General features: G+C 35.6%; 1 protein-coding gene, 1 long non-coding RNA gene and 1 pseudogene across 2 annotated transcripts; all 3 read right to left on the minus strand.

Annotated features, from left to right (window-relative positions):
* Window positions 1-313: 313 nt before the first annotated feature.
* On the minus strand, window positions 314-4,455 carry PHT3;3 (phosphate transporter 3;3). Its single transcript, XM_086567022.1, has 6 exons — window positions 4,132-4,455; window positions 2,839-3,188; window positions 2,700-2,743; window positions 1,800-2,014; window positions 1,569-1,693; window positions 314-757 (listed from the first exon to the last, which is right to left on the minus strand). The coding sequence occupies exons 1-6, from the start codon at window positions 4,303-4,305 to the stop codon at window positions 712-714; spliced, it is 954 nt and encodes a 317-aa protein (XP_086423148.1). The 5' UTR covers window positions 4,306-4,455; the 3' UTR covers window positions 314-711.
* Window positions 4,456-7,450: 2,995 nt separating this feature from the next.
* LOC147491560 (beta-ureidopropionase pseudogene) lies at window positions 7,451-8,501 on the minus strand (annotated as a pseudogene).
* A 347-nt stretch (window positions 8,502-8,848) lies between these two features.
* On the minus strand, window positions 8,849-10,240 carry LOC147491561 (uncharacterized). The gene is made up of 3 exons (XR_015199489.1): window positions 10,066-10,240; window positions 9,498-9,558; window positions 8,849-9,256 (listed from the first exon to the last, which is right to left on the minus strand). It is a non-coding gene; the product is annotated as an uncharacterized LOC147491561 (long non-coding RNA).
* Between the last annotated feature and the right edge of the window lie 2,101 nt (window positions 10,241-12,341).

The following is a 12,341-nucleotide window of genomic DNA, read 5'->3' on the forward strand; positions in this document are numbered from 1 at the left end:
CTATTGATCTCTATAGGTAATATACATCCCTTAAAATTAGACAAACAGGTCTGCGCTTAACAACCCTCATAGCAGTATAGCACTACAGCAGCATTTAGTCAGAAAGTGAACCATCCACCACACGGACCTAAAATTCCTATCTGTGAAAAAATGCTGCAGTTTATAAAATGATTTACCAAATGCTACAAAATTTCCCGCTCGTACTTCTCACAATTTACAAACAAGTAAAACAACCAGAAGAAAATGGCTCATGTAATTGCGTAATCATAATTCTATAATAGATCATGAACACAATTGCAAACTTGAAAAAAGGTTGCTGCTAAAATTAATATTTCATATACGCACTGTGGCCTGATCGAGCTACTATAGTATCACACACTTTACATTCCACAAATATTTTCAACATACAATGTTGCATGAGGCAAAACCATATATCCTCAATGTTAAAAATGGTTACATTAAATTTAAGCTGTTGGTCACAATATTGAACTTGAACCGAAGGGTATCTGTCTCTCATCTGTTTGCGAGACCATGAGAAGAAAATCCAGAAAATGGTTGTAGAGCAGAACTGTTGCTTTCATTACATGCTTTTCCATTGGAGAATCAATTCCAGTAGGAAGAGGCTTCCCCAGTCTTCTCGGTGATGAGTGCTTCTAGTAAAAAAATAAGTATGGTTGACCTATTGGTCACATTTTAGAAGGACTTAAGCTATCACTTCACTTCTTGCAAACGGCTAGGAAGACCTCCACTAGTTGGCCTGAAAAATTTCCAATGAATCATAGTAATAGTATGAACAATAAAAGATGGACATAGATGGTTTTTTTGGGACATGGCATTTTTTTACATTCTCTTAAATTAACCACATTTTTTCAAGTCGTAGCCAATAATTCTGTTACAGGGTACACATTTTGTATTTTGTTTATATTCTGAACTAAACTAGGCATTAATGATTATTTATGTCAACTCTCAATAAAGTCCACATAAGCAAATTACAACAAGGGGTAGAAAATAGTCAAGAGTGATGGAGTTGTTCACTGCATGAACCATATTAGTGACATCCCTTCTCCACCTCTCTACACGTATGATATAGAAGAGCTATTAACATTACAATGAATCTGCAAATGAATTCATGATCATGAACAAGGAACTCTAAAAATGAATGACTAACGTCAATAACGAACTTTTACTGCGATATAGCACCATAGAGAAATAATGGGTTTTACACATGTACTTGTCATCCATTGGACCAACTGTTAGTTCAAAGATCTTAAAAGACCTCAACAAACATTGAAAACAATGAGATGTATTGTTCAGGAAAATGAAATAGTGGTTATGGCAATATGGGACAGGCCAAGCAATTCCAGTTACTTTCTTTTGTTTTATTGGACAAGAACCTTCAGTTTATTCTTCATGAGATATTCATTTTAGTTAAAAGTCCAGGTATATTTGACCCATATAACAACAGAAAAGACCTAGGCGGCCGCAGCATTTCCCTCGTGAATGGAAGAAAGTAGGCAGAAATCGTAAGTATGAGAAATTTCAATAATATGCTCATAACATTTACTTACAGTCCAGTTAGCACTTTAATGGTGTCGTACAAGAACCATTGTGAAGTTACGACGGGTCCGACAAGTGCAACTCGAATAGGAAGACTTCTTGTAAACAAATTTACAAAACCAATGTTCTTCACAGCCTGACATACCAGAGAGCAAATATTAGTACTTATATTCTAACTGAACTTTGGATTCAAGAAGTTAAAACTAAACCAAAGAATGTCAAAAAGCATTTTGAGAGAGAACCTGCATCACAGTGTCAGCCTTCTTGTTATACAGAGAAGAAACAATGTTGTCTGCAGGATTAGAAACAAAAGTACCAACAGCTCCGGCTGCATAGCCAGCTGCACATGTCACTGCAAGTTGCTGAGCTCTAGAGCAATCTTCCTTTCTTCTTTGAATCATATTACTATATATGAAGTCCACAGAATGCTCAAACGTCGAGAACATAACAATTGAAACTGTAAAACACAAGTCTAATGAGATTAGTATGTAATAGAATACCTATCTAGGCAAATGAGACAAACGAAAAGTTGATAGTCCAAGTCACATATACTAATAGTAAGCTCCATTTGTGAGATATCTTAAGTTTTCCTGTCCAAGTACATAACACGGAAATGCGAAAAAGAAGAAATAGAACAATGCTCATCAAATGTATATATGCCCACTAATAACCAAGATTTTTGTACATTATATAGCTAGTGGGTAGAAAGAACAAGGCTGCCTTTATAAATCAGAATCTGGATGAAGTACTGCATCCACTCAAATGTGGCAATACCAAAACAAGTAATGGTAGATCTACAGTAGTTTAGAACCAACACAGTAATCTACAGTAAGTACAGTACATCCCACATTAAAAATTTCCTAGTTCATCACAACTTCTTGGGCACGTCATCTCACAGGTCGAATTCAGGAAGCGTAAAACAAAAGGAGGATTATATGACGAATAGGAAAGATTCTGGGACCATATCTTCTTCATGAAGTGAGGTCAACAAAAAGTATGCATCTTAGTTTCTCATTTGGCGCGATACATTAAAGAATACACCCAAACCTCTGCATATTTAGTATAACAGGTCACAATGGAATATACATATATTCCAAAAGAAAAAAAATGAGAATGAGAATGAAAATGAGAATGAGAATTACATGGAAGGTTACGTCCCCAGAGTGGAAGTAGGCCTTTATAGAATCTGCAGTGGAAGAAAATATTCTTTAACACAAAAGTAAATAGAATCAGAGAAAGGGGAAAAAGGAAATGAGAGAAATAAGAATTTGATTTGTATACCCAAAGACACCTTCAGTTGCATATAACTTTGGGAATCCATCAATCAAGCCCTTTCCATAATAAGGTTTTACTTGAACACGGACTTTTACAGCTTCAAAAGGGCAGAGGGCAACATCAGCAAATACTTGAGCAGATGCACTGCTCGCAAGGAAGATGAGGCTCTTATCATGGCCTACTAACGCATCTGAATAAAACTTCTTGAAGTACTCATAAAGGCCAAATTTGCAGCCACCTTGAGCACCATAGCCGAACAATTTGCTACCCCAACCTCTCCAAAGCGCTGGAGCACCTTGTTCCCTCCAGAGAGAATTGAAACCTGAATAAATGCTGTGGTACTTGACAGGGTTCACCTAAAACGATGAATTTATTAGGTCCCCTTAAGATACCAACAATTATCAAAAGATAAACATGTTCATGAGAGTGGAAATATGAGAGGGAAAGAGAGATACAGCAGACAATAGCAAATATTCAACACCAAATGCAGAACCTCCATAACTATTAGAAAGGCATAGAAAAATAACGATGATCAAATTTAAGGGAAAGGGTCGTTACTAGGATAGAAAGGGAAGGCTTTTGTATTTTTCCCTGTACATTAGAATCTAATCAGTTGCTTTAGAATCATAGTTCACCAACATAAAAATCCCATTATCATCATCACTCAAGTCCTGTAAGTTGTAACATCTATCTGGGTGCCATTTGAAGGACATATTTTCACCGTTACATTCTACTGAGATTCCTCTCCACTTGTCCATTTCTAAGGCATAGTCACTAAAAATCGGTTGTCCAGTACCATGAGCACATCCTACAAAATTCCAGTCATCTAGAACTAAAACTTAACCAATGAATAAACTATCTGAAGAGCGACTCCCATTTACATATTTCCCTCGTTCCTGCAATATGTGCCTATATATCTCCTTTTTTGGTAGCAGCCTTTATAATCTCTTGTTTACAAGTTTTGCCACTATTAAACATTAACACAAAAATCAGTAGACTATCAGGTAGACCATGAACTTATTTCGAACTACGGGCACTAGTAAGTTATAAAATGGAACATGGAAGCACGGTCCTAATTGGTTGCTCAATTTTCATTAGTTGATAATTACGCAAACATACAAATACAATCAACAATTCCTAAATGCTATAACATAATCATGAACAAACATGCAGGGGAGACACTCATTCTTCATAATCAACACTATGTAATCTGATTGATAACCATTCGTCGAAAAATCATAAATCAAAAGGGGCATCGTCAAATACAAGCATTGAGTAAAAAAAATGACAAAAACAAACCTGCATATTAACTTTCAAAACATCAAGAGGAGTAATAGCAAGATGAGTTGTTCCAGCACTTAACATTCCACTGACTGTACATATACCATAATACCCAGCTGAAAACTCCTCACATATTCTCCCATCAACTCTTCTTCTCATTTTACTTTCCATTTCTTCCACCATCAACCCCATATCTCTGTATATAAAGTCACCTACAAAGTAATGTTGATAAGTCAAGAAGAGAGAAAAGAGAGGGGAACATGTGGAGAAGGAACGGTGAGCAGTCTTTTGCCAAGGAAGGAAGGCTTCGAGAGAGTGTTTGAATGAATAAGCAAGTATGTGTATGTAATACACTAGCTGGGAATTTGTCCACGTTTACATGGACAAAAACACAAGGCTTAAAACAGAGACCAACTCTGTTGTTTTCATGTGGCTCGTTTAAAAGCTGCTTTTTGTAATTTATTGAGATTTTAGAGTTAAAAGTGTGTAAACCCCTAAACCCTAATTAGTCCAGAGTACTTTGACCCTTTTAGGGTTGTTTTGGGCATATTATAGTGAGTTTACTAGTATAGAGTACAGAGTTAAAAACACAAGGGTTGTTTTTTATGATGAAACACTATGAAAAGGAAAGGAAAATAAAATGGCCCAATCTTTCCATAGTTTATAAAGGTGTTTGTTTTACTGGAAAGAAAATGGGAACGCTTTTCCATATGGAAACAAAATTATTGAAATGGAAAAAGTTTTTTGTGTCCTACTAACCCCTCAAATTTTTTGTGGAAAGGAAAGGAAAAGAAATAAATAGATAGGGACTTACTACTAATACACCTATGACCCAACAATACAATTATTCATTTTCCAGCTTTTTGCAAAACAAACATAATTATTCCTTTCCCCCAGCTTTTTTTACTTTCCTTTCCACCAAACACATACCATTTAAAATTATTTCTTTTTCATTCCATTCCATAGTGGACCACCCATTTTATTTCCTTTCCATTCCATGAGTTAAAATTTAACAAACACACCCTAAATTTTTCATATAAGCAAGCTATAAAGACTATTATTATGTACATTTTATGAAAAAGTAAGTTAATTAATATATGAATTCGTTGCAACTTTCTCCACTTTCTCCAAAAGTTTAGAAGATGCATGATTAAATTGGGGTTCCCTTGCTTTAAAACATCCAAGAGAATTATTGGCAAGTGGCAACAGCATTTTCTTATATAGTTGCACTTTGAGCGAGCTATTAAAGCAATGACCTGCATATATGTATTCGCAATGAGCTTTCCTGCGTCTCAAGGTCGGTCAAGGAGTGAAAGATTTTAGTCAAGAGTCAAAAGAAGTTATCAAAATTTTATCAATTGAGCTAATTAATTGGTGATGGACCGGCTACTGTTTCTCAATCATACACTCATTTTCCACCGCTATGGCAATATTTCTTATGGAGAGTGCCGCAACATTTAATCCCTGCTAGCTATTCATCCAGTTTTATCGCCATCCACATTTACCTCTATCCATTGATTGCCAGGAGAGCAATCGTGATTCATGAAGGCCTTAACAATAAATTTTTTGAGACTCTTCATTGATAAAACGAAAATATCACCATAGAAAGTTTAATCTGTGTTACTGTGTACATAGGGACTGCAACAGTGCAACCATGCTACAGATTCCATTGCTAAATGCCAGCATCTAATACTCCATATGGTAATGTAGTGTTTTTGACTTTCCTCCGCTCTGTTCAGAGTTATTATCTGTACATAGGGTCAGTCATAGGGGTGACTTCGGATCGGAATTCTTTTTTCGGATGACAATATCTTTTCCAAATCTAATGTAATTATTTTTCTATGGCAATTTCTTTATGAATTTTCGAATTTGGAATGTTCAGAAATCGAATTTTTTTTGGAAATTTCAAAATCGAAAGTAAATATGAAATTTGAATTATATAATCGGATTCTCTTTTAGGAAAACCATTTTTTATCCAGTTAATACATTCATTTAGCAATCATTTTGAAATGTATTAATTCAGAAAATAACTTAGACCTTTTAACATGTTCATTCAACAAGTTTTTTCTTCATGTTAATGCATTAATTCAGTAAATAAGAAGATGAGAGAAAGAGAGACATGCGCTAGAATGACAATATATATTGATTTTTTTGAAGTTGTGAGAGAGACAATGTTCTATTTCTCTAGGGTTTTTATTTGGTTTATAAACTATATGTAGTTTTTAATTTAGTAACTATATGAAATAAACAACTATATATTAAAATTTTGGAAATTAATCGGAAATCAGATCAAATCGGATTTTGAAAACACATCCAATTCTGATCCAATTATTTTTTGAAAAAAAATCAGATATCGAAATTTGGAGATCGGAACACAAATATCATTTAAATTCCAAAAAATATCGAATCGGAATTCAAAAATATCGGGTTTTTGGAAAAAAAAAATGGCTCCCCTAGTACTCATACATAACCTACTCTTAAAAAAAGTTAAAATAAGATTTCATCCGGGATACTACGTTGGTTCTGGTTCTGAATCTATCTTTACTTGTTTTGGTATTGTGACATTTGACTGGATGGGCAATGTACTTCATCCAAACTTTAATTAGAATATTGCGAGCTGTCCCAAATTTTGTGAACAATGCGGAGTCGAATTTAACTGACCATTTGGTGCAAACACGCGACTTGGACCAACTGCACCCCAAATCAGCCCCATACTAAGCAATAAATGATCACCAGGGCATGTCCAAGGGCTTCCCTTCGGAAGCTTTTCTAGATCACAAATGTTATCCACAGAGGACAGAAGCCACCAGGCCGAACACAGATTAGCTGTAATAGCATTATGCACGTGCGATGCACGTATTAACAATACATCCACAACAATAAAAATCTTAACAATATTGTTCAATACTATTTACTCTCAAAAACACAAGGGGGAAAAGTTGGGAAATTAACTGAGGTAGGAGACAACAACTCAATAGAAGCGCACCTTACATACAAAGATTGTACCATATATCAGAAGTGGTTGCCACAAAGTTGTGGGCCAAACTTGTTGTCCTTCACCTCTTAAAATTCAATTTCCCTTGAATGACGCATCTCATTTGAACCTTATCTACACTGTATACTTTGTAGTTTGTACTCATTCTTAGTGTTGGAGGTGCTTGAGGAGGCTCTCGCATCAAAAGTTTACTTTATGCTGGTACTGGACTCTTTTAAAATCTCTGACGATGCAATGGATGATAGCTTGCGTAACTCCTTTTTTAATTTCTGTAAACAATTGAATGTGTTAGAGATGAAATTATACATGATTAATTTACCGGCAGCAAAAGAACTAATCCAATTATGGCAACTGCAGCATAATGTAAAAAGGGCAAAAGATAATTTCAATGGGCCACATTGGTTCATTGCATTCACCAACAGTAGCAAAAGGGTTGATGACAATCTCAGCACCATTCAAACCGAAGGCTAACCAGTTCAAAGGATGGTGTCTTCCAGATCATATGTTAACAACTATCTTCCCATATGCAGTATCAAACACATGGTATGTGATTCTGTTGCACATACCATTCAGAAAAAGTTCAAACAACATCAGTACTCACTATGACCATATTATATTTTTGTGCCAGGTCTTAAAGAAATTGGATCGATTCCCCATCGACTGGCTCAACAAACTCACACCATCTGTTCTCTTTGGTACAAAATGCAAACAACATTGTCCATGCCTCTTGGGATCAAAATATAAACACATTTTGAAATATTAATATTAGATGGAAATACATCTATGTATAATATTTGTGGATGTCGCAATTATGTAAAATTATTCATATACATAGTTTGTCTTCGTTAGTGACTCACTTGTAAGCATAATACATTGACTCTTGAAGTGCTTGCAACATCTATAAGAGGTTTCACTTTCTCGAAAATGACTCTATTCTGGTTTGAAAAGGGTGTAGTGGTGGGAAGAGCAATAGAGTTCTGAATGAGACCTACTCGAACCATGCATTCGAGGCTCTCATAAAACTTCTTTTTCATCATAGAAACAGAAGGCCTACAAAAATCAAGAGAAGAGTCACTATATTACGACAAAACCCACGGTGAAAGTTACACTTGTGTATGTACGTGAGTTTAGGAACTACAACAATGTTTCCAATAACCTGATCATGCATATCTTACCATTTACCTTGACATATACGATGACACAAATCTATCAGTGCCTTAGCTGGCTTTTTGGCAAAGCCAATTTATACAACTCATGAAAGGATTCTGGGATCATATTTTACCTGCATGTCGAAGTAATATTTTGAAGATAGATCAATTGCAGAATCAGGGAGACCGGATGATTCAAGTGGTTTTCCACCGTTTAGTCCTGTGAGCATGCATCTCAATTCCATCAAAATAATTAATTCTTGCAAAATAATTAACTAAAGATTAGAGTGTGTATTCCCTAGTCCCCAGTACCCACCCAAACAAATCAGTAATAGTATACTCAATTTGGACAGAGGAAATTGAAATTACAAAATTGCTATCCTCGAATTGTATGAACACAATGAGCAATATTATGCAAAAAACACATACCCAGATCCCATATTTTCCTAATATAGTAAGATATACTTTCAACATGAACAGAACATTTGATATTTATTCTCTTACATTCTCATGAGTATTCCTCTATGTGCGAACAATAGTAGTCATTTGGATAACAATCACATAGAAGAAATAAATATATATATATAGAAAGTGGCGAGAAATTCAAATCTTTAAGAACAGTGTTTGCCTTCTCACACTACCAGATATGAGTCATCATGTACACCATGAATATGAATAAGGTCAGGAAAAATGAGAGCAACTCCACATAGAAATCTATAGGTAAATTTCATATCAGTGTCTAGAGAAGTAGCAACTTCTCAATGACATACATAATCTCACAACACATAATAATGCACTGACAATCAGGATTTTTAACCCCCGCTTAGTTTGGAAATCATACCCCAAGACCTTGGAGCTAACCTCCAAAGGCCTGATTCCTTCAAGCTGTGAATATTAAAAATTATGCCATAAGTATAACTTACATCAGTAAATCTCGGGAGCAGACATGATTTGCCAAACACCATAATATCCAATGAGCAAAAGCTTGAATAGATAATCACTACAAAACGGCGCCACAAAATTTGTTTCAGCTATATATATTTTAGATTCAAGATTGAAAAAATCATATAGTATTCCTTTACGTGTGAATAGTACCGGTCGAAGGTTGTGAATAATACCGGTCGGAGACCAAGACAGGGCGAATAATGAGAAATTGCAAACACGAAGCGGGGAATATTCGAGAAATCTACAGAGAACCATTAGATAGTGAAAAGATAAGCATTTAAATTTGATAGAGGTACCTCTGTAAGCTTGTTTACTCAATCGTTGAGCAATTTCATACTTCTCCATATTCAAAGCACACTGCCATTTTTGAAATATGCCAAACAATTATTTACCACAAACAAAAAGGGTATGCCATAAATAAAAAATTTCTAGTAGCGTACATGCACTGTAGTTGCCAAATCTAAATGAAAAAAAGAACACTGAGATACCCTCGTAACCCTCGTTAGTGCTTTCACTCTTCTCTACACTTGTATCCACTCACAAATTAAAGAGTTGCTCACAACAAACTCATGTTATTTTATCGACTATAGTTTCATAAAATTACATAAAGTCCTTTTAACTTTTATTTCCTCAAAAATTAACTAAAATTGAAATAATTTATTGTAAACAATTTATTCAACGAATGATAAAATGACAAAGAGAACAATGAGAAATTTTCTAAAAATAGAAGAAGAAAAAATCCTTTTTAGTTGTAAATTTAACATGAAGGAGATAAAGCAAACAAAACGTACTTGCTCAAACTTCAATTACATATTCAAAACACAGAGATATTGAATAAAAAGTAATGAAAAGAGAAAAAATCACTTTCGATCGTCTAGCTTTCTCAAGCTCGATATATCATAAATCTCTTGCTCAAGAACTTCCAATGGAGAATTCAATTGCTTCGGCTACCTGAATCGTTTGCAGAGATGTATGCATAGGAAATAAATTTGATCAATTCAACAAATAATTAATACGTAGATGAATCAACCATCCTATTATTGGAGATTTTAGAGAGAGAGAATAAGAGCGAGAATATTTGAGAACCGTAGAGATAATACCTTCATATAGTGAAAAGACCAAAATACCCCCAAAATAGATAGAGAAATTACCAAATTGCCCCTGTGACGTACGTGAAAATACTATTCATCATACCCCATATTTTTCTATATAGTAAGATATGAGACTGATGCACCAACGATCTACGGAAAACACATTTAAGCCACTTAACAGTAGGGGTGTCAAAATGGCCCTCAAACCCTTAGCCCACCCCGACCCGGCCCATGGGCCGAAAAAGCCCTTAAAATGAGGCCCTCACACATTCGTGGGCTGGGCCAACCCGGCTCTCAAGCTTTTGAGGGGAGGGTAAGGGCCTAGACTTTGAAACTTAAGCCCTCCCTTAAGCCCGACCCTCATTAGGCCCTCCACATTTATTATATATATTTTAATAAATTTTTTTACAATATATTTCATTTTAACATTAATATGCTAAAAATCACTTAAAAGAATGTTTATCTATTAAGTTTTCCAACCTTATAATTTCATTATAATATTTTATGAAATGAATTTAACTGATCTTAATTGACTAATACAACTTTAACATGTTTTTGTAGTAGTTTAAAGGTTTAATTGTGAAGTGCATTCGATTTTATCATTTTTAATTAATGTTTCTAAATTTATTTTGTAAATCAAATGTATAACATAGTATCCGGCCCTCACGTTTGGCCCTCAAGCCCGGCCTTTCAAGCCCTCTCGAGAGGGTTGAGGGGCGGATAAAGGCTTCGAGATTTAAGCATTGGCCCGACCCGACCCGGCCCTAAAGGTAAATGAGGGTAGGGCTGGCCCGGCCCTCAAAGCATGAGGGCTTCATTGTTTAAGGGCCGGGCCAGCCCATCCCAGCCCATTTGACACCACTACTTAACAGTGGTGTCTTCAATTCGAACTATTTGAGTATACGACGTAAGTTAAAGCTATCTTAATCAAGTTCATACCTGAGCAATGAACATTGATTTGGGAGGGATTTTCATATAGTGGGGTAATTTAAAATCATAAAAGAAGGCGTGAGCATGATTCATAGTTGATGTTGCATAAGATTTGAAAACTAGGTTTGCAATAGGATTTCTAAGGTATATGTTGTTAGAATAGTTGTATGAAAATATTAACTAGAGTAGAACAGAAGGAACAGTAGACGAACAGTGAACAACCAAGGTGTCGATAAGACTGTCCTTAATTAAGGAAAGATTTCGCCCCTTCCACTTGTGCAGAAAGGCTACAATGATGTCTTCTCCTCACAGGATTCAATGGTTACAGAAGACTGGTTTTGCACTAATCAGACTTCTCTTTAGAACGACATAATAACTCTCTCTGCCACCTGATGAAGTAAGAAGAGAAGGAGAAGCTTGGGGTTTGTTTTTGCGAGATCTGTTTCTGTGAGTATTTTTATATCGGGCCTTACGATCCACGGTTATATAGAGAGTCGCGGTCGGTTTCGTAAAACGAGAATAGGAAACTTACTGGAAACAGAAATCCGAAACTTGCTTCAAAAGCAAAACAAGTTTAGGCAAACCAAGCCACTACCCACTAACAAGGTTAGTGGTGGCTAGGCAATGTGGGACTATCTTCCAAGAACAAAAGTGGAGAGAACACTCTATATTCATCTCCTCCACTTTGCACACTTTTAAGTAGATTGAAATACAACAAAGAGATTCCAACAATCCCCCACTATTTCAAAATACTTATAGTCCCCCACTATTTTGGAATAAGATATTACAAAAGAAAGGGTTTACAAAATGCCAGAGATAAACAAAATTGCAATGCCTAAGATACTGGTGCCTTTCGGGCTTGAACCAGTCATAGGGTAACATGTCTTTTCTCACGTGAAAGCGGTAGATTAAAAAATCTTTGAACCAACTTTCCTTATAGTGAAATAGATGACATGTACCCACATTGTTTTGTCATTATATGCCAGTTATGCGGTATTGCGCTTTTTGGCCCTAGCTGTCTGTGTTCCATGAATGCTCTAGATTACATGCCCGAATACTCATAAAAACCGACCCAGTTCTATATTCACGTAGGTAGATTTCCATCAGGTGTACATTGAA

This window comes from Coptis chinensis, chromosome 6, assembly GCF_015680905.1.
Source record: "Coptis chinensis isolate HL-2020 chromosome 6, ASM1568090v1, whole genome shotgun sequence".
Lineage (NCBI taxonomy): Eukaryota > Viridiplantae > Streptophyta > Magnoliopsida > Ranunculales > Ranunculaceae > Coptis > Coptis chinensis.